The following is a 19,881-nucleotide window of genomic DNA, read 5'->3' on the forward strand; positions in this document are numbered from 1 at the left end:
AATACGTAACAACAGACAGTGGCCGACAAAGCGGTTAAGACGATAGAATCAAAGTCAAAACGCACCACAAGGCCCTCACGTCTGGAATCCATTAAAAAAATCAAAAATGTTACGAGAAACACCCGAAATTGCATTTTTATGTGACAGAGTCGATGAGTTCTGGAAAGACATAGGGCTATAAACGGTAATACATGCGGCGTCACGGAATCCATGGAGCACATACTATTTGAGTGTGAGGCGTCCGATTGCGAACAAATCTGGGTTATGTCTGAAAATCTATGGGAAGAACGAATGTGAGAAATGAAAGGTTGATCAACGATATAAGTAAAGACGCTGCATCACCTAACGAGCAAATGGTCATAGACCTCCTACTCACCGACCGATCGAAATACGGTAGGAAGGCAGTCCTGAAGCGGAAGATATAGAGTGGAAACTTTAGCCCGATCAGACACACCTTGACCCCGGAATAAGTTTAGAATTTTTTGACTGCAAAATCAGAACGATGGGACACAATACCCCCTCCGTGTCGCCTTCAGCGTTCATCCATGCCACCCAACGAAAAGAAAAAAAGGTTCAAGTTCGTGCTTGAGTACGATTATTTTTACGGTGAAGCTGATTCAGAGTTTGGGAGCTTTTGATTTAACATTGACTGGTTGAAAGAGCGTGGGGAATAGATATAGGCTGGTAACAGGAGGGAGACGCCAAGAAATAGACAGTGGAAACTGGCGGCATCAGACGACATAGACAAGCATACTAGACAGCCCTAGCTATAGGCCAACTTTCCACGGGCTCCCGCGAGAATTGCTTTGCAACTTCAAGTTCAAGCTACCGAATGTTCCGATTTCGTCCTTAAGACTGGGATTGTTCTAAGTGGTCCTTAAAACGCTGAGTATATGTCAATGAGCAACATTGTGCATCCATTTACGTAAGTTCGGCGGGTTCTCTAGTCCTCCCACTCTCTACGCCTCGAATCTACATCTCACTAGGATTGTTTCGCGTGAATGAACTGGCTCTAATCGTACTTCATTGGGATCGGAAGCCGTAGACACCCACACTGTCGTTCGAAGCTTAATAGGAACTCCACAATGTGGGAGCGAACTCTAAAAGACCTTATTCGCGGATTGCGTGCAAACAAGGCAGATGAATCAAAATTTATTGCCAAGGCTATCGAGGAAATACGACACGAAATAAAGACGGAAGATATGGAACTGAAGGCAGGAGCTGTGATGAAGCTAATTTATGTGCGTCTCATTTGGTTACTGGGAGTTGTCGAATACCGATTCCATCCGTAGCTCGACATGCTGGGTTATGACATGAGTTGGGCCTCCTTTCATGTCGTCGAAGTCATGTCTTCATCACGAATACATCTCAAAAGTGTTGGATATCTCGGAGCCAACCAGTCTTTCAATCAAGATACTGACGTCCTGATGCTCACTACCAATCTACTGAAGAAGGTATGTCTCTTGCCGTTCGATTTCCCTGGCACTTGTTACAACTATTTTGCAGGATCTGATGTCCAATCCTGCAGACATTGGAATCACCTTGAACGGAATCTCCAACATCGTCACCCCCGACCTTGCCCGCGACCTCTCCCCTGAATTGATTCGTATGATGAATCATTCTCATCCCCAAATACGGAAAAGAACGGTTCTAGCCTTGTATAGGGTAATAGAGAAATATCCAGAGGTACTTCAGCACGCTATATCCAGAATGAAGGAAAAGTTGGAGGATCCCGATCCCGGTGCGTAGTACCGCGTCGATTAAACGTCTGCCACCCTGATATTTGGATCTTTAGGTGTAGTTGCTGCTACCATCAATGTACTTTGTGAATTAACCAGACAAAATCCCGAGGAATACCTAACTCTTGCACCGGCACTCTTTCATCTAATGACTACATCTACGAATAATTGGATGCTGATTAAGATTATCAAAATTGTAAGTTCTGTTTTGTTTCATCTTCTTTATCAGCTCAGTGACATAGGCGAAAAGTTCGGTTCTCTTTCACCTCATGAACCTCGATTAGTCAGGAAACTTCAACCACCGATAACAGAGCTCATTTCAACCACCCCCGCCATCTCATTACTCTACGAGTGCGTACGCACCTGCATCATCGGAGGAATGCTGCAAGGACCTTCGGGAGATTCATTGGCTCGGACATGTGTTTCCAAATTGGCAGCATTCATTGAGGATCCAGACCAGAACTGTGAGCATCAAATGATTGTGCGGCTGTCGTTGTTCTATCTGACATCGGGTGCAGTGAAATATATCGCCCTTCTTGCGATGGTTAAAATCGTTCCAACGCATCCTCACCTAGTAGCCCAGTATCAGGATACGATTCTTTCGAGTGTCGACGATCAAGATATCAGTATTCGAATGCGTGCGCTTGATCTCGTCTCCGCCATGGTTCGTTTTGGTCGCAATCACAAACGGTTCCTTAACCTAGCTTTCTTCAGGTCGATCAAACTAATTTACAATCTATCGTTCAACAAATCCTTTCCCATCTTGTCACCGATACCACCACCACCGTCCATCCCACCGCTGCACAGTCTCTCACCCAACACACCATACCAATCTCTCCAAACAGTATCAAACCTCATGTCCCGCCGACACAATCGCCTGCTTATCGCCTAATATTAGCGCAGCGGATCCTTCGGATGTGCTCACAAGACACCTATGACAATGTTACCAATTTCGAGTGGTATCTTTCTGTGCTGGTCGATCTCGCCCACGTTGCCAACGTAGATGTAGGAGACGAAATTCGCGGTCAGCTTGTAGATGTAGTAGGACGTGTTCGGGCTGCTAGACGTTACGCCGTAAAGCTAATGCACACCGTACTCAACGATGATGCGATTCTGAGGAACGCTCATGAGGAGGGAAGTTGCTCTGAAGTACTTTGGGCAGCTGCTTGGATATGTGGCGAATATTGCAAGTACGTATTGATCTTCGACTAGGGATTCGAGGCATACCTGATCCCACATTTTCGGTTTTAGTGAACTCGCAGAACCTCAAAAACTGATCACTCTACTTCTACGAGACGAGATATCCCACCTTCCACCAGATATCATAGCAGTTTACATTCAAGCTGCTTTGAAGGTTTTCGGGTTTTGGGCTGCCGAGGTGGCTCAGAGGTGGAGCGAGGATGATTTACAAGAGGTAAAGGATACTGTCGAGCTGATATCCTCACGCGTCAGTAGATTTGTCGCTAGTTCTCATATTGAGGTTCAAGAACGGGTGAGTTCGTCGTTCCGAATATTCGGTGATTATTCGTTCTAACGATTACCTTAGGCTGCAAATACTGTCCAACTATTCAGCTTCATCCAAGCCGATCTGAACAATCACCGCCCTCGACATGATGCCCTAGCCGGCACAACCTTGGATCCAATGGAAGAGCCATCTTTCCCCAAGTCACTTTTCTTGATACAGCCGCTCTTTTCATCATACGAGCTCAACCCTGTCGCTCAAACCGCTCAAGCCAGCGTACCTGTTCCAGAGGGCTTGGACCTCGACGCTTGGTTTGTGTCTCCATCTGTCGTGGTTGAAACGAAGTTCGAGAAGGACGAAAGTAAGACGAAGAAGAGCAAGAAAGGAAAAGGGAAGGAAGTCAATGGCGGTCGTAAAGCGAAAAGTGGGTCCAAGAGACGAGAAGAGGATGAAAATTCGAACGGGATCGTTTTGACACCGATGACTGCGGAAATAGAGACTGAGGAAGAGAAAGCCGAGCGAGAGCGAGTGGGTTTCGTTCTTTGGTTTTCCTTTCTTCCCTCTGTCTGACTTGAGAGCGTTTTCAAGCTGCGAGCTGAACGACTGGAGCGTTTACGAGATGATCCATATTATATCATGGATAAACCACTGCCACAGCAATCGTCGACAAATCGATACGTGGCACAAGAGGATGTTGATGCGATACCCGTCGTGAAACTAGAGGGTATGCCAAGCTTTACAGGTACGTTTGTCGGTTGATAATCAGTCCCTCGCACGTTTTTTCCAGACTTTGTCCTGACGCCCCCCGCTAATAGAACCAGAACCCGGACCATCCGCACTTCGAAATGAATTGCCTGAAGGACCTGTTGAGCCTTACTACATCGACAAAGTAGGAGAAATGCCGGAAGGAGCCGCTCAACCTATTCTCGGGACGATCTCCTCGTCACAACCACCAACGTCTAAAACATCCCGTCAGCAGACGCCAGTTCCTAGTTTAGTTCCGCCTTCGCCTTTTCCTCAATATGAGGTACCGGGAGAGGATACGCGCCCTAGTACACCAGACCCGGTGAAGGTGACCAGACCAAGGAAGAAAAAGGTGAAAAAGAAGTCGGAAACAGTTGAAGCCTCTTAGAGTTTGGCATTGGACTGGTTGTTTTCATGGACAATCGAAGAGTTTTTGCAGAGTGATTTAAATGGCCTTGTGCCTTCTTGAAAGTGTATGATCACATCCAAGAGCCGGATAATCGTGGTGCTAAACTAGAGGCTCGGCTGTGTCGTTGGTGTTCTCTTACACAATGTAAACATGTGGAGAAAGGATGTATATTAAGGAACGATGTAGAAAAGATAGAAGGGAGAGAGAACGCTCGAGATCTAGTAGACGCCGACGCCCGAACCCCTTGCTTACATAAGGAGATTCAGATTCCGGCCTCCAGATGGCTCACGCGAGATGGCAGCAAACCAGTATCTTCGAGATGGGTAGGAGCTAGATAAGCTTTATGGGATGGTAAATTCACCGTGTACTCAAAATTTCAGTCCGTACTCATAGATTGATTGAAAAGCTCATGTCGACGCCTTCACATAGGCCTAGGTCTCAAAATCAATGGGTACCTCGTGCTGCTTCTCAAGTGATTCAACTCCATGAAAACGTCAAGGCTATACCAATGCTGTCCTATCACGAGTGCGAGCGCCACTATACATGACCTCAACAACCCCTTCAGTCCTCGTTTTCACCCATTACTGCATCCCCCACCATGGGCAAGAATCCTGTTATAACAGTTCAAGATAGCTCTTCACCGACCTCTTCGAAGAAGATCAAAAGGACAGCATCTGATGGATCACGAAAGAAAGAAAAACCCGAAGTTGATGCGAAAGCGGGGAATACAGCAGGGAGATCGGAGGGTAAAAACGACGGAAAGAACAAGGCTTCGAGTCTGGCAGTTCCCGGTGCTAAGCAGCCTGATGTTGAGTCGAAGAAGGTGCGTGTTATGCTACTTTTGTTTCGCAGAATGGCCAGAGGGTAATGGAGTCCAAAATTTGCCGAAAATAGGTCCGTTCTAGGAGTGTCACGCCCGACCCTCCCAGCAAGAAGGTCAAGAAGCCGAGCCCAACGCCCGCGACAACGATTGACAAGGTGCATATATTCCTACCAATAACACCACGATTTTCTTAATTAAACGACATGTCTTTAGTCGAAGACTGGCACATACACTGACCTGGAACCAGTAGTCAAAATACCCTGGGACGACACCTTTTGTTTAGGCCATGGCGTCAACGCTCTTACAGGCGAATCCACAGCCAGCTGTGCGCTGACATGGAATGACAAGTCATTCAAGTTTGCCGAACGAAGAATCGCTCGAAGCAAGACTTCCATTGATGTTATACATTGGAACGACCTGAAGAATCTCGTAGATGGTTACGAACTCGAAGCTGGAGTTGGGACCGGCACGATCAATGTTGCCCTCCATCCCGCGCTAGAGTTCAGAGCAAAATTGGCATCTGTACTGACAAACTCATCTTCGGCAAAGACAGTTTTGGTTCAGTATCATGCGTATGGAGGGTTTGAGACACAGTTCCTTCCCAGAGACGTCGCGTTACGACCGGACTTGCATGGTATCTCGACGAATGAATTTCGGGAGCGGTATGGGGACTATTATATTGCTGGTCATCAAGATGGGTTTAGCTGTCGAGCCGTTATTGTGTGCCGGTACGTCCATAGGTCCATCTATTTTGATAAATTGTCGCTCATTAGATTGCCTTCTGATTCAGAATCAAAGAGAGTGCTACTTCCGATTCTCAGGAAGCTATAGCAAAAGCTCACATTGAGAAGATTTTGTCGGTCGGAATTTCAGCAAGTGACTCTAAGACAGAGTCTCAAGAATGCACTTTGCTACATGCGGTTATCGATTCTCGAGGTTGTTCACCGGAAGTGAACTCGTTGGCGTCCATCAATGATATGAATTCGATAGCGGATACCCTAAAATCTCTCACCCAGTCGATGAGAAACCCACTAGGAACAAAGTTCACCGCTTTGCTTCATCATTACAGGTAAAACGTTTTATATGCAACAAGTGCGATCGAACTAAAAGACGATCGTTGCAGCACACTAGACCATAATATCCTTCCACGTCGGATCGACGGGATTCAAGATTCCGTCTTTGCTAAAGCGCGTGAAATGCGGGAATATTACGCTCATCTTCAAGCTTTCCTGATCCACCCAGCCCTTCGAAACTTCAAAGGAACCCGCGATAACATCAATAGAATACTCAAGACTTTCGAGCTCGCCCGTCGAGATCTGCTCCTCCGTCAACCCAAGTCCAAAACCTACCCCGACTACGAATCCATGTACAAAGAATTCAAAGGTCTCATCGAACGTTCTTCAACGCTAGATTCCCGTTATGAGTTTATCCGTGGCGTGAAGAACATGGACTGTAGCATCCGTACTTTCGTACCTATGGGGAGCAACCGGATATACAGATGGGAGTGCGGAAAAACCGGTGGAAAGGTGACCGACAATGTATGTGGTTTTCAAGTGGTGGGATTTGAACCCGGTCACAAGGCATATGAGATTACTTGGTCTGCGTCCGTGACTGCGCTCTCGAAGAGACAAATGTTGCTCAAGAAATTGGGAGGAAGTGGTGATGCGCAGTATATGGAATTTAGAGTCTTACCAACAACGGAAGTGGCGAAGCCTCCGGTTATACGCAAGGCTAAGGGCCATGGGATATTTGGAGTTCCGTATAACAACCGCTCCGGCGACTCTGACGACGGGGACGACTTTCTTTTTCGGATGGTTGGGGGTCCGGTTTTCGTGCTTGGATGGACATTATCATGTGAATGGGAGGGTAGTCGCGACGATAAGCCTGTCATCAAGGTTCAGGGAGAGAACAATTTCATTCTTTCGGACCATCTTGGTATTCGTTTGGACACCTCGAGGCCTGCACGGTGGACGTGTCAAATCACGTTCGTTTTTCAATGTTCTTTCAACTTCCCTGATCTTAATCTCCAATCTGGTGGTGGGGACGGGGTATGTTTTGTTCGTTTCTATCTGGAGATCTTGTTTGCTGATTCTTCTGAGGAAACCAGTTAATGGCAGAGGCCAATCGTCTCCTTCCATCTCCTCCAAACAAAATAACCAAGTACAGGCCCCCTATGGGAGAGCTCGGTCACTGAAAGACATCCACACAATGGACTCGCCACCTCAAAGTTGGAAAGGAAAACGAACCATCTAAGGCCAGCCTTGTTTCCTCGTCTAGGTCAAGGGCCTTCAGGATCTCTCCGTTTCAGAGGAGAAATACTTGTTGGGTCTAGCAAATCTCGAGGTACAGAATACATTACACGTTTTACGAATCTATATGCACGAGTCACCGGAACGAGTTTCTAGTCTGATTTCTATCACTGTCAGGGAGGCTGACATCACTAGTTGATCACTACTGGTCTCGTAGCGCCGATGACCGAAAGAAAAAGTTGACCTCGCCGCCAACGCACGTCCACGCCTTTAACTGCCTCGCTGAATTTGAATCCATGCCCAGCACGCGTCCTTCTGCAAGTTGAGAATCCAAAAAACGTAGTTGTTGACCACAAACACTCTCATTGATTGGAAATGGTGTTAGTGGTGTCACTCTACCGATACAGTAAGAGACATAGAGAGCACATGCCTTGGTGGCTATATTGGCGGGCGTTGTGGGGCCATTCGGTTCGGTTCGGTTCGGCGTGTCCATGGAAGAAATCATACTAGACATTCCTCTTTTCATTCTCGTAGCTTCATTGCTCTTGGTCGAAGGTACGGATCACTACGGATCGATTGAGATACAGTGAATGGAAGTCCGGGAGCAAATAAAAGGAAGACAGTCGTCCTCTCGAGGTGATATCCCATCAATCCATGACTACCTCCCCATCATCCACTGTTTCGCCATCCTCGACATATTCATCATCCTCAGGCTCCACCTCACCCAGCATACCACCCATGCCATTCTGCTCCAACATGATCTTTACCTCATCGGGTTCTTGATATTTCAGTGACCCACAGGCAAGGGGCAGTGTATAGTACTTGAACATCCGAGTAACAGCGGTACCTGGAATACAGATTCGGATATTCCTGCCCTCCGGGATAAGAAAGACAAAATGAAAGCCAGATCGTCGTTTGCCACAGATCGCCTCAATCCGATTTTGAAGCAGCTTGAGGTATTTAGTTTTGAAGCTGTGTGCGCCCGGTTTGGCCATTTGAAACCCAACGCCAAAATCCTCGCCGGCCAGAAAAGAGTTGAACAGGGGATTATTGACCTGCATGGGGACATAATAAGCGTTCTGCTCACGAGTTGTTGAAGGGTCCGATGTGGAGTCATAGAGCTTCATGATACGTTGACCGATTTCCATAGGCTGGGCATGCACGTTGTGATCTTGATTCAGACAGATGTTATTTCCAACCTGTGTCTGGGCCATCGGGTAGATGTTGAGGCTCTGATTGGTAACGATATGAATGTGTCCTTCAGCTTCGAAAAACCAGCCGAGAGCTGCAGGTAGCTTCATGTCGGATCTAAGCAAGGCCTCCATAATCGTCCGCATCTTGTTGGCCTGGTTTGACCAAGCCTCACAGAGTAGGTTCACTACCAAGGGAGACCGGACTTCATGTCGCATATCGTCAAAATCGTCAAGGCTCGACCTTCGATATGTGGCAATAACTCGATGAGAGTGTTGGGGAGAGTCTGAACTACCATCTATCAGCGAAACGACGCCTTCAGCCTTCATCTCGCGAAGAACGGTCCGGGCCTCACTCACGAACCCCCGAACCTGCTTGGCCAAAAGATCGGATCTGGTTGACCGAGGTTCAGCGAAGATCGGGAGGAAACGACGGAGATCCACATTGAAGGTTTGAATCAAGCCACGGACAAAGTTCTCCATTTGTGGTTCTGTAAGCCCTGATTCGGGGTACGTGTGCCTGAAGCTAACAGAACGAAAGCTTAAAGTTACATGCTGACAACGTCCACAACACCGGGTGGGTTCATCACCATAGAAGTGATGCAAATTTCCTTTTGCCAAGTATGAAGTCGTTTTAACCGTGGGTTCGGGGAAGACACTCCAACCTGGTAGAACTGATTCCACATGAATTCGGGGACGTCTGCACCAGTCCAGTCCATGTCTATCAGGAAAAGCACGTCGAACAGATTTCCAGGTCCCAAGGCTTCAGAAGAGTTGGGAACAATGTACACATCTGTCGCTTTGGGTCCAACAATGGCAAATGTCCGTTTATAGATATGGATGCATACGGGTTGTTTGCGAGCTAATGTTTTCGCCAGAAAATAGAGAAGAAACACTGATTTACCTGAATGAACTATCGGATCAGAAACGTGCGGATAGAAGGAGAACCGGTGGCACCAATCCCAGGCATCCCAGTAACCAGGACACCGCGTTTATTGTTTGAATATGCATGGTCATGAGCGTACTCGTGCATTATGCGTTTTTCGAGTTCGAGATATTCAGATTGAGTGGGTAGGAACACCTCGTGGCGGAGTGAGCTCGATTGTGCCAATGTTTTGTTCAAGGAGCTCGCCACGCCCCCAGCAACGGAGCATGAGTTCTATGGCCGGGTGATGTTTGGGATTGCAGATAGGACATCTTTCTTCTTCCAGCATTTCTCGAAAATACTCGATCTTGTGGTTGAAGTTAGGAATGTCGAAGTCCAGATCGGCCATGATGGTAAGAAGCTGAGTCGATTAAGCCAGTTTAGGCCTCCTAGCAACGGTTGACAGCAGGTCGTGGTTCGAGGCGCGAAACTCATTACAGACTCAGACTGGATGTGTTGATACAATATGGTGCGCTTACATAAGTATGTACAAAGTATGTACGCTCGTACCACGTTTCGTCTACAAACGCTCTATCAGTTCTGATGCAATGAACGCCACGTCTGAATCTCGTCCTCAGAAATCTCTCTGAGCTTGTTCACATTCGCTGTATCGCCGGTAACTGCGCCCTTCGCAATTTCGACAGCCGCGCCTATGAACGTCTTGTTGCTCACAGCGTAGGTCACTGTCTGCGTCTTGACGCGGATAACACCGATGCGAGGGTCGTTCTCGGAGCCGTCGTGCTTCCCATCCTGCAGGTCGCCAACCCATGCCTTTAGAGTAGGCGTGTAGTGCTTCTTCACCAATGAACGATCCGTGAGCACTTCTGCATCTCCCGATACGGATGCCCATTCTCCAGAACTATTGATAAAGGCGATGTTGATGGCGTTGTTCTTCTGAAGTTCATCCGTTTTGTGGGATTCAGTGTTTGTGAAGAACAACAGATCGACACCGCCGTTCTCAGTGGCAGCGATAGCCATGCAGCGAGATACGAGCTTGGATGAGCTGGTATCGTGGGTGGTCATCACTGGGAAGTGAGTCAGCTTTGACTCTACGGATGAAGTTCCTTTCAACGGAAATACTCACTGCCATACTTGCATGAGGTGACGAACTTCTCGAGGCCCTTGATCTTCTGGTCTGTGGTAGCATCATCCGTGTTCTTGGAAGTGTAAGGATCAGAGGGCTTGCTACCGGTGGAGGTGTTTGAGAAAGACATTTTGTTGTGGTAATTGGTGAGGATGAGAATCAATCCCGTTGGATTTTATACGACCAGTCTGCAACAAACATGCCACTACAGCAAGGGAGCGATCGAGAGCAATCGAATGCTATTTCATCATAGTCGACGCACTGAAGACGTCAAAGCTCTTCTGGGGTCTCTCGGCATTTGCCGCGCTTTTCTTACCGCCACCGGGCACAAAGTTATTACTTTCATCCACGACTCTACATTGTCCATCATTTATGTAAAACTTTCCTGCAACCAAGTGGTCATCATTCCAAAGACATAAACGTCTGAAATCTCTACGCTGACCTTTCTCAGCAGAGGCGACCCTCGCGTGTACCTTCCTGGCACTCATTCCTCCGATTCATAGTCAGAAACTTGCTGCTCATAGCATTCATACTCTTCCTCAACTTCAGAGTCTTCATCACCGTCACGCTCGATATAATATCCATCCCAATCCACATTCACTTCCTTGGCCACCTCCTTGAACCTATCGATTTCCTCGCTGCGTAGTCCAATGCATTCTCTTAACTGAAGGCTTGTAAGCTGGGCTCCACGCTCAGCGCGCTTCACCAGAATCCCAGCGAACATGTCGTTGTGGCAAAGGTCCCCAAAATCAACATCCCTCATAAACAATGTTTCCAACGCCGGGAATGGGAGTGTCGACGACTCGCTACTACCATCACCCTCTAAACCTTCCCGCAGAGCAAGCACAATATTTACTGCATCTCTTTGAGTCAACTTGATAACACGGAGGTTAGGCAACGACCCAAAACAGGTGGCAAAACAACTGATCGAGCAGTCGGTGCATGTGAAGATAAGTATCTGCAAAGACGCTAGGGGTAAAGCTGTGATAGCAGGCTGTACAAGCGGTGCCTCCGAGGGACGATTCACAGAGAGCCTTATTTTTATTTGGGGGAATGATGCATAGATGGAATCGTACGCCTTAAGAGAAAGAGTTGGGCGAGCCATGCCTATGACGGTACTTTCAACACCAAGTTTCTCAAAGGATGTTTGAGTTTGAGAATCTGGACAGGATGCAAACATGTGAGAAAGAGCTGAAAACAGCGGCAATTCGTCGTTCTGATGGTGTAGCGGTATACATGAAACCTCGACGGTGGTAGACTGCGGAAACGATATTCGTTGAAGCAGATTGGTGCAATCCGTGACGGACGATCTTACAAGACGTAAGTCGCGCATCCGGGGAAAATGGACTGTGTGGGCAAAATCCGGGGCTTCTGATAAATGGGAGGGGAGAGAACAATCCAGATTTAGGACCTCGAGCTCGGGCATCGCTTCAAGTATCTCCATGAACCTTTTAGTTGTCGGGCACTGGTCACAAGGGGCCATGGTGGCCCGGTCATGTGTACGAAGAGAGAAAGTGGTGAGATGCTTCAACAATGGTGAGTTCCACCTGAAATGGCATCCGTCGAGGAAAAGATTCCGAAGATTTGGCGCCTCATCAGCAAAGAGATGTTGTGGAAAAGGTATGTTGGAAGGGTGAAGAGCACGAAAGAAACCGAATCTGACGGTATGAACCAGTGGTGCGGGTTTATCGAGGGCGAGTAAGGTTCGATTAAACCCCTTCTTATCACCGCTCTGGAGCTCAAGATACAAGTAAAGGGAAGCAATGCGATGAATATGCACCAATATGTCCATCATAGCATCCTCAAAACTGAGCACAGTGATCATCTCATCGATCCTGTAGCGGACATGAAGAGGAGCATCCTTCGACCTTCGCAGCATCTCGCGGACCCATCCAAGCCATCTGAAATCTGGCTGTGTCCATAACGAGGGTGTATTTAGCGCGATTTCGCGCCAATCGTGACAAACATGGGTGAAATCTAGGTATGTTGGTCGTGTCCACATGAATGCAGATCGTATGGTGACTAGATAGGCAAATATGTGAACCAGGATTTCGCTAGGCAGTCGAGATATGGGATAGCTGTTGTCGGGTGGCTCCAAATAAGACGCGTCGCCACTGTGTGGCCCACGAACTGAACAAGGAATGTGAGTTAGATGTGATGATTTGAAGGGAAGTAATGCTCACGGAGCTCCTTATAGGCGTCATTGGTTACATCGTCCGTCATGGCAAGTTGTAGAGGAGAGGGGAAACGAACGATTTTGTCCCGTCGATACATGATGGTTGATAGAGAACAATAGCCTGGCAAGCCCGGCTCGTTACGGAAGAAGATAGTCGTTCTACCTTGTATACAGTAGAGCTTGGGCCTCGGCCGAGGGAGGGTCAATTGGTTCGAAGTCCGACAGATGTGTCAGAACATTTGTGTCAGACTGATATGCGAGCTCGCGTCGCGCGAAAGCTTTGCGAGAGCGTAGAGAATATTTAGAGACTACATCTCATTTGTCAATTATACCTTGGAGATAGATTCAACCATGTCACAGTCATGGAACAGGCTGAAGAAGGTTTTGTATCCATTCTCGACCGTCGGCGCTACCGAGACTGAGCTTAGAGCGTTCGGACATCCATAACAAGTCGAGGCTATCAAGACGCCGACGGTGAGGGGAGCAAGAGAATAAATAAAGATGAGCGTGTCGAGGTCAGGATAGAATGCGAAATAGGAATGGGGCAGCGACGCGTACACTTGACCTGAGAGCTGTCATTGTCGTCGTCAAATAATTTTGATAGTGGAGGTTCCCCTATGCCCCTCCCTTGGTACCAGACTAAGAGAACGAAGGAAGCCAACCGTTCTAGCCATTGCGAAACAACGTCAACGTCTCGTGAGTAGACCTGTGACAGGACCGTCAATGAGCAACGTCAAGGTAAAATTGCGCGTACTTTTTTGACTGAGGAATCAGAGGATCGTCTTGGATGGTCCCAAGCGAAGCGTGACTTTTGACGCTTTACCCCAAGATATCGCGTCGCTTTCTTCATGACCACCGCTATCAATGACACCGACATCAATGAGCTCAACAATGAACTCATTAATTCACTTGAAGCTCCCCACTCGGATGTCGATCTGGATGCCCTATTCTATCGCTCGTTTTGCTTCTCTTTCTGCGGCACAGAAGAACACAGTCTCCCCTGGTCATTAGGCGAAGTTTTCGGTTTTCCCACAGAACTTGCAGAATTCAACGACTTCAAGCTGAATGATGACACTTCGGAAATTCCTAGAAAGAGGAAACATGAGGGCGGCGACCGAGAGGACGAGCCACTCTGCGGCGGACGTACTAGGATATCAAACGGCGATGGTCTACTTCCTAGCTTGAACTGCCTCTCTAATGTGGATCTTCAAGCTCAGCGGGTCTTTGAGGCTTATCAAAACGAGCATAAATGTCGTTTGAAAAGCAGAGATAGGAAGGTTAGCACTCACGCCCGTTGGCAATCTGAACGTGAGTGCCCAAACACCGTATGAAACGCGGTCCTGACGATGCTTGCTCTCAGCTATTGCTGCAAAGATCGATGCGCATAATAAACGTGAAGTTTTCAGCCCCTGTATTACACTTCCCAAATCTGCCGGATCCCCAAGCACCTCTGGTATCTCGGTTCCAACAGTGAAGCGATACCATGACAACACGAAATCCATACCGAACTCTCCATCTAGAGCAAGACTCACTCCTCGCGATATGAATATAGAAGACTCTCTTGTTCCCTATACGCAACAGTCCTTGCCGAGTACGCTACAGTCATCGATCTCTCCCCTGCTTAACGAAACCGAGGACTATGGGCTGGGGATCTCATTTTCACCGACTCTTCTCGATTTCGGCCTCGGCTACTCAGGTTCACTTTCAGACACATTTCAAGATCATCCTTTACCAACTCAATCATCCACTGAACCCTCTTCAACCTCCAAAGTCTTGGCCATCTCAACGCCCAAGGAGCGTCCCCCACGTCGTCGGCGATCCCGTACAGTGCTTGAAGAGCTGCCTCGATTCATTTCCACCTTCCCTGCCGATCTTACAAGACCTGTTGAACCCATACTAGAATGTCGTTTAACTGCATCCAGCCTCACGAGCTCGCATGACAGTGACGGAGAGAATGTCACTGACAGTTGCTCGGAGGACGAAGAACATCTGACGCCTAGTTCTCCTCTTGCACGGTTCTCCAAGTGGTCTGCAGCTCTTCCTTTCTCAGCTTGAGTTTTCATCCAGACGTTAGTGAACATTCTCATTTGTTTAATCTGCACAAACAACTCAAACTGTCCAGATGGCCCATGGGCCCTGTGTACATACCATCACTCACTGTAAACTTTATGCGTAACACCAGTGTAAAATTCTTCGTTCAATCACAGACACTAATAAGAGACTTCAACTGTTTCCGACTTCTTTGTCACCTTTTTCTTCTTTGGTCTAGTCGCCTTCACTGGGTCTTGGTGCTAGGGCGCGTATCCTCTCCCGGTACCTCATTGAGTAAAAGGCTAAGGCGGAACTCAACTAGGCACCGGCATCTGCAGACGCGATGTTCTAGACTTTGTTGGTTGTGACGAAGAGATCGTCCCGAGGATAGGAATAGGTTGAGCGGCTACTTTGTCGATGTATTAATTACCAGTAAGAGAAAATGAAGCCGATATCCATACAAGTGGGAACTATGAAATCCGATGGCCTCTAACTTCGACCGGAGAGAAGTTTGGCCGAGTAAAATTTCTTAATCGGGCTCCATTTGCACGTGCTACAAACGAAGGAACGAAGGATAGGGGCGCTTGAGGGTTCCTTCCTTTTGCTTTCACTGCTTGCCTGTTATCATGAGCCTTTTACACTAAACTTCCGTCAACAGGTCCCCTGCCTACGGAACTTCTGCCTGTAGTCCATCATCAGCTCTTACCCACAATAACCAGGGAATGCCATCAATCTCCCCTCAGCCCTCGAACACACTTGCGACTGCAAAGGCTAGGTACGTTGTCTATTCTGTACGTGCACATAACCATACTTCGGTAATGCGACTTAGTTGACTATGCTACAAGGTTCTTTTTGCACTTTAAACAGTGCTACGGAGCGATATTTATCGTATTAAGAACTAGAGTGAGCCCGAATTGCTAGTTAAAGCTAGTGCCGCTAGTAGAATGTGCCGTAGGCGCAGCTAGACCAGTTAGAGAGAGCCGTAGATCGTGTCAGAAAACTGTATGACCGTTCGAAACCTGTAGAACACTATGAGCAGAGGACTTAAGCGGTAATTCACCGAGTTCTACTCTCTACATTCTACTAGGCACTGGCATATCAAGGGATTGTACTATTAGAAGACTTGTAGTCTTCACAGAACCGTTCGTAGCAGAACTTAACAAAGTCAAAAGACCTTCATACTAGGAGTACCTACTTCTACGGGGGATTTAGTTGACAAGAAATCGGACATAGGACCACACAGACTAGGAGAAATTTGATATGACCGTAGATCGAGTCCCGATCTGAGGAAAAGACAAAAAGACATGATACAGATCCCAGATCACAGATAGAGTACCCAGGAACCAGGCAGGAGTGAACAACGGATCTTGGAGTCCGCGCTGTTCATGTGCTATGGCGATTCGGAACTCTGGATCCATATGCTGGAACTACTTGGACACACAAAGTCCATATGATTTGATAACGTCGAAATGCAGGATAAGGTCCGTAGGAAGGAAACACCATATGGTATGCCTATGTAGGTCCATTCCGCATGCTGAAACAAGAATGAAGAACGGTCCAGATTGGTCCAAAACATATGATTCGAATACGGAAAAGCTCCGTAGACAAGATTCTGCACATGTAGCAGTCCCTAGCGATAAGACTCCGCATGGATTCGTAGCTACGGTGCATTATTTTTAGAGATAAAACAAGTAGAGATAGGATTACAAAGCTAGCGTAGAAGTAGTATAAAAGCAGCTCATGTATCCGTAGATAAAGAAGTACTACCCGTGTGTAGGAAAGTCCTGAGTGGGTTGCCCGTGAGTAACTGCTCTTGACACCAATAGAGAGATTTGCCCTGTCTTTGTGCAGTGAAACGATAAGATTTGATTTGAACTATACGAGACCGTCGAGGTCAAAAACTAGAGAACTGTCCGTCCGTAGGCCGCCGAGGTCTTGATTACTGTTTCGTGATCCGTCGAGGGTCTTAGCGTTCGTGTCCGCCGAGGACTTAGTTTTCGTGTCCGTCGAGGGCAATAGTCTCCAATCGTTCGAATTAGTCTTACCGTAGACGAAATTCATAGTCCCACTTAGTCCACTGGACAATAAACAGAGCCCCTACAACCCTAGAGTCCCCGTAGCTGTGGTGTTTTACACTTGCAGTTACACATTGATTTCATAAAACGTTCCTACGATATTGAGACTGTGATCTTGTGCGTAACCTTTGCCAAGCAGTCCACCCTTGCAATCTTTCCTGGTGTGTAGAGTTATTGATAGACTTTACACGGAGGTTTACTAGTTTTTTGGGTTGATTTGGTGTTGGTGCTACTCCCGTAGCTCTGATATTAGGTTAACTCTTGAGTGGTATACTTCGCCCATTATCGGCTTACTGTTCCGTAAAGCGATTTTCAGTCAAAGGAAATCTCACCACGGTTACCCCTTCCTCAGACTGTGTAAGCAAAATCATCACCCTCTATTGCTCTAATCTGTTCCCTTCTCTTCAGTGCACGCGTCAAGGCACATATCGCTCAAAGGTCTCTATTAGACCACAAGAATCAAGATTCAGATGATCGATTGGAGTTTGCAGTAGAGAAAGGCGACGTGAAGAAAGTCATTGAGATACTAGATAACATTCCTGAAACACGCTCCATTCGGTGAGTAACTAGCACTGCTCATCAGAACCGCTCTTGACAAGCATTTCATCCAGAATCAATTACGAGATACAAAATCTCGAAGGCCAAATAAACATCAAGTTTGCGATGCCAACGAAACCCTACGAAGCTTCTATTCACAGCTGGCTTCGGCTCCTGGAAGCCGTTTGGGCTTTTAATTTTCCAGATGTACAATTCTCCCTCGTTTTTGGGAGCACGTTCTCGGCAAGTGAGCTTTTTGCAGGTCTGTTGCGTACGCAGACCGATAACCCTACTTCCACATAGCCTATGATGGTGCGTTAAAAGGAAAAGCTGCAGACAACAACCTCGTCCCATATCTGAGGCAAGGTGGATCGCAGTTTCCAAGCACCGCCCTCGAAATTGGGTGGTCGGAGTCGCATACAAAACTTGAAAAAGATGTCGACGTTTGGTTGACAATGTCACCTCTAGTGAGTAAACAATCCGTAGTGCATGCTGATGTGATGCTGTTATTCATTCAATGGCTACTTAGTTGCTTTCTGTGTTTTCCCTCAAGCTTTACAAAGATTCCCACCCGTTTCGTGCAGTTTTGGAACTGTGGCTCCGTTCAAAGAGCACAGGGGAGCCAGTCACGCGATGGCAACTGGAGTTAAACGCTGGGTTGATGAATGATGACCTTTACTGGGAAGGTCTTGCCAATCAATTTAGGCTCTACACCCACGACATCCTTATGGATGCCTCAGATGCGCTAGGTGCCACCACCTTGTATGCCGGGCATCCCTCCACCCTCATGACGGATCTACGGATCCAAGATGAAATCTCGGCAATACCTGGCATCACCGAGCAACGACTTCAAGCTCCCCCAGCTGCCTTGAAACGATTCTTTTTCGACATTGTTCAATATGTCAATTCCCAACGGTTAGGGGTCAATGTCAGCCTCAACAAGCGTTACATTCCATCGGCCACACCACGAGAAGGCGATGTTTACTAACAAGGTGAGCCAGTGGTGCTATTAGTTCTGAATCCAACTTCAGATTCCCACGTCACCCCAAAAAAACCCTATCTGTTGAAAGCGAAATATTGTTCTTGTAATGCAAGCATAGAGTACGAGCCACCTGCACCTGATGATAGTGCGCTATGCAGGTCGTTTCCATTGACTCCACGTATAAACTCCAAACCTCGCTGTAGCATATAGCAAAGTGTAGCTAGATTCATTCAGTGGCAATTGCACCATTCTTTGCACTTTATTCGTTGCCGTCCGGAGTGCGCCGGCTGCAGCTTGGACACCTTCGGAATAAAATGTTTGTTTTCGTTCGAAACGGTTTTGCCTTACGCTCTTTCATCGTCGCCTCACGAAAAAACACAAACCCTCCAAACTCGAATTCTCTTATATCTCAAAGGAAGATGTCCGTTGCTTCCACTCATCCATCTCTGTCCATCGTCTCGACCCCCAGTAATTCAATGCATTTCCTTCATCCGATAAAATCCGTGACTAATGGTGAACTGTAGATGCTCCTGGAGCTATCGGTCCTTACTCTCAGGCAATCAAAGTCGGGGATCTCCTCTTCTGCTCAGGGTGTCTCCCAGTCGATCCTTCAACTGGCGCCATCCCTGACGATGTAGCGGCTCAGACCAAACAGGCGCTGAAGAACTTGAGAGCGGTTGTAGAAGCCGGTGGTTCAGAATTGGGAAAGGTCGCCAAGACCACAGTGAGTTATCTATGATTTCAGAGTCAGGAATCTCAAGGCCACTGAGCAATTCAAAGGTTTTTCTTAAAAACATGAACGACTTCCTTACTGTCAATAAATATTACGAAGACGCGTTCGGCGACCACAAGCCAGCTCGTTCCGCTGTTGAAGTGGCAAGGCTACCCAAAGATGTTTTGGTCGAGATTGAATGTATTGCGAGGTGCGTTGAAGTTTCCCGCTCTGGTGGTAGTGCCGGTTCCGCAACTTCGAAGAGTGGGGCAAGTCGGCTTTGATTCTTGGGCTCACTTGAGGCTTTTTATAGCTTGAAATAATCCAACTTCAAATGGCAAGCAAATGTAATAGTGGAATCTGTAGAATCAGGAAATAGAAGTCCTTTGTATCGTCACAATCAACCCGAATGCTAACCGAATTCATGTTTCTTAACGCAAGACGCTGCTGAACGTAAGTAAGGGTGATACTTATTTTGGGGTTTCGATCTCCAATCTTATTCTTCCGCAGGTCTCTGAACGCCCACATCGATCTGGATCACCCTGCGGTGGCACTGGAGCTACGGCGAAGTGGTCGAATGAAGTAAGAACATGTCCATCCTCGTTTCATCCATGAGTTGTGGGGGGAAAGCCTTGGCTTGCGCAATGTCAAATGACAGATGCGGGCAGTGTTTTTCTCGCATTGACCACTGATATGGGCGCTTTCTCTTCACCTTCCAATCACACCTCTGATCGCAAAACGAA

General features: G+C 47.4%; 10 protein-coding genes across 10 annotated transcripts; 5 read left to right on the forward strand and 5 right to left on the reverse strand.

Moving 5' to 3' along the window:
• Positions 1–1,085: 1,085 nt before the first annotated feature.
• On the forward strand, positions 1,086–4,333 carry E1B28_001726 (uncharacterized protein; the record flags this gene model as incomplete). Its single annotated transcript, XM_043147689.1, has 11 exons — positions 1,086–1,241; positions 1,293–1,454; positions 1,507–1,741; positions 1,796–1,935; positions 1,990–2,203; positions 2,258–2,403; positions 2,454–2,929; positions 2,991–3,231; positions 3,286–3,729; positions 3,790–3,943; positions 4,017–4,333. The coding sequence occupies 11 exons, from the start codon at positions 1,086–1,088 to the stop codon at positions 4,331–4,333; spliced, it is 2,685 nt and encodes an 894-aa protein (XP_043016403.1).
• A 619-nt stretch (positions 4,334–4,952) lies between these two features.
• On the forward strand, positions 4,953–7,371 carry E1B28_001727 (uncharacterized protein; the record flags this gene model as incomplete). The annotated part of the gene is made up of 6 exons (XM_043147690.1): positions 4,953–5,177; positions 5,249–5,332; positions 5,391–5,905; positions 5,968–6,246; positions 6,301–7,225; positions 7,285–7,371. 6 exons carry the CDS (start codon positions 4,953–4,955, stop codon positions 7,369–7,371), a joined length of 2,115 nt encoding a protein of 704 aa, XP_043016404.1.
• Positions 7,372–8,073: 702 nt separating this feature from the next.
• E1B28_001728 (uncharacterized protein) lies at positions 8,074–9,099 on the reverse strand (the record flags this gene model as incomplete). The annotated part of the gene is made up of 1 exon (XM_043147691.1): positions 8,074–9,099. One exon carries the CDS (start codon positions 9,097–9,099, stop codon positions 8,074–8,076), a length of 1,026 nt encoding a protein of 341 aa, XP_043016405.1.
• A 65-nt stretch (positions 9,100–9,164) lies between these two features.
• On the reverse strand, positions 9,165–9,649 carry E1B28_001729 (uncharacterized protein; the record flags this gene model as incomplete). Its single annotated transcript, XM_043147692.1, has 2 exons — positions 9,165–9,520; positions 9,574–9,649. The coding sequence occupies 2 exons, from the start codon at positions 9,647–9,649 to the stop codon at positions 9,165–9,167; spliced, it is 432 nt and encodes a 143-aa protein (XP_043016406.1).
• A 25-nt stretch (positions 9,650–9,674) lies between these two features.
• Positions 9,675–9,890, reverse strand: E1B28_001730 (uncharacterized protein; the record flags this gene model as incomplete). The annotated part of the gene is made up of 1 exon (XM_043147693.1): positions 9,675–9,890. The coding sequence occupies one exon, from the start codon at positions 9,888–9,890 to the stop codon at positions 9,675–9,677; it is 216 nt and encodes a 71-aa protein (XP_043016407.1).
• Positions 9,891–10,075: 185 nt separating this feature from the next.
• Positions 10,076–10,755, reverse strand: E1B28_001731 (uncharacterized protein; the record flags this gene model as incomplete). Its single annotated transcript, XM_043147694.1, has 2 exons — positions 10,076–10,566; positions 10,626–10,755. The coding sequence occupies 2 exons, from the start codon at positions 10,753–10,755 to the stop codon at positions 10,076–10,078; spliced, it is 621 nt and encodes a 206-aa protein (XP_043016408.1).
• A 354-nt stretch (positions 10,756–11,109) lies between these two features.
• On the reverse strand, positions 11,110–12,899 carry E1B28_001732 (uncharacterized protein; the record flags this gene model as incomplete). Its single annotated transcript, XM_043147695.1, has 2 exons — positions 11,110–12,755; positions 12,809–12,899. 2 exons carry the CDS (start codon positions 12,897–12,899, stop codon positions 11,110–11,112), a joined length of 1,737 nt encoding a protein of 578 aa, XP_043016409.1.
• A 750-nt stretch (positions 12,900–13,649) lies between these two features.
• E1B28_001733 (uncharacterized protein) lies at positions 13,650–14,856 on the forward strand (the record flags this gene model as incomplete). Its single annotated transcript, XM_043147696.1, has 2 exons — positions 13,650–14,109; positions 14,162–14,856. 2 exons carry the CDS (start codon positions 13,650–13,652, stop codon positions 14,854–14,856), a joined length of 1,155 nt encoding a protein of 384 aa, XP_043016410.1.
• A 2,714-nt stretch (positions 14,857–17,570) lies between these two features.
• E1B28_001734 (uncharacterized protein) lies at positions 17,571–18,674 on the forward strand (the record flags this gene model as incomplete). Its single annotated transcript, XM_043147697.1, has 3 exons — positions 17,571–17,691; positions 17,748–17,911; positions 17,974–18,674. The coding sequence occupies 3 exons, from the start codon at positions 17,571–17,573 to the stop codon at positions 18,430–18,432; spliced, it is 744 nt and encodes a 247-aa protein (XP_043016411.1). The 3' UTR covers positions 18,433–18,674.
• Positions 18,675–18,744: 70 nt separating this feature from the next.
• Positions 18,745–19,564, forward strand: E1B28_001735 (uncharacterized protein). The gene is made up of 4 exons (XM_043147698.1): positions 18,745–18,894; positions 18,951–19,150; positions 19,207–19,349; positions 19,452–19,564. The coding sequence occupies exons 1-4, from the start codon at positions 18,846–18,848 to the stop codon at positions 19,459–19,461; spliced, it is 402 nt and encodes a 133-aa protein (XP_043016412.1). The 5' UTR covers positions 18,745–18,845; the 3' UTR covers positions 19,462–19,564.
• Positions 19,565–19,881: the final 317 nt, after the last annotated feature.

Source organism: Marasmius oreades, chromosome 1 (assembly GCF_018924745.1).
Source record: "Marasmius oreades isolate 03SP1 chromosome 1, whole genome shotgun sequence".
Classification (NCBI taxonomy): Eukaryota; Fungi; Basidiomycota; class Agaricomycetes; order Agaricales; family Marasmiaceae; genus Marasmius; species Marasmius oreades.

Coding starts and splice junctions, on each gene's coding strand:
- E1B28_001735 (XM_043147698.1), top strand. CDS start 18,846: ATGTCCGTTGCTTCCACTCATCCATCTCTGTCCATCGTCTCGACCCCC. Junction 18,895..18,950: donor GTCCATCGTCTCGACCCCCA/GTAATTCAATGC, acceptor GGTGAACTGTAG/ATGCTCCTGGAGCTATCGGT. Junction 19,151..19,206: donor GAAAGGTCGCCAAGACCACA/GTGAGTTATCTA, acceptor AGCAATTCAAAG/GTTTTTCTTAAAAACATGAA.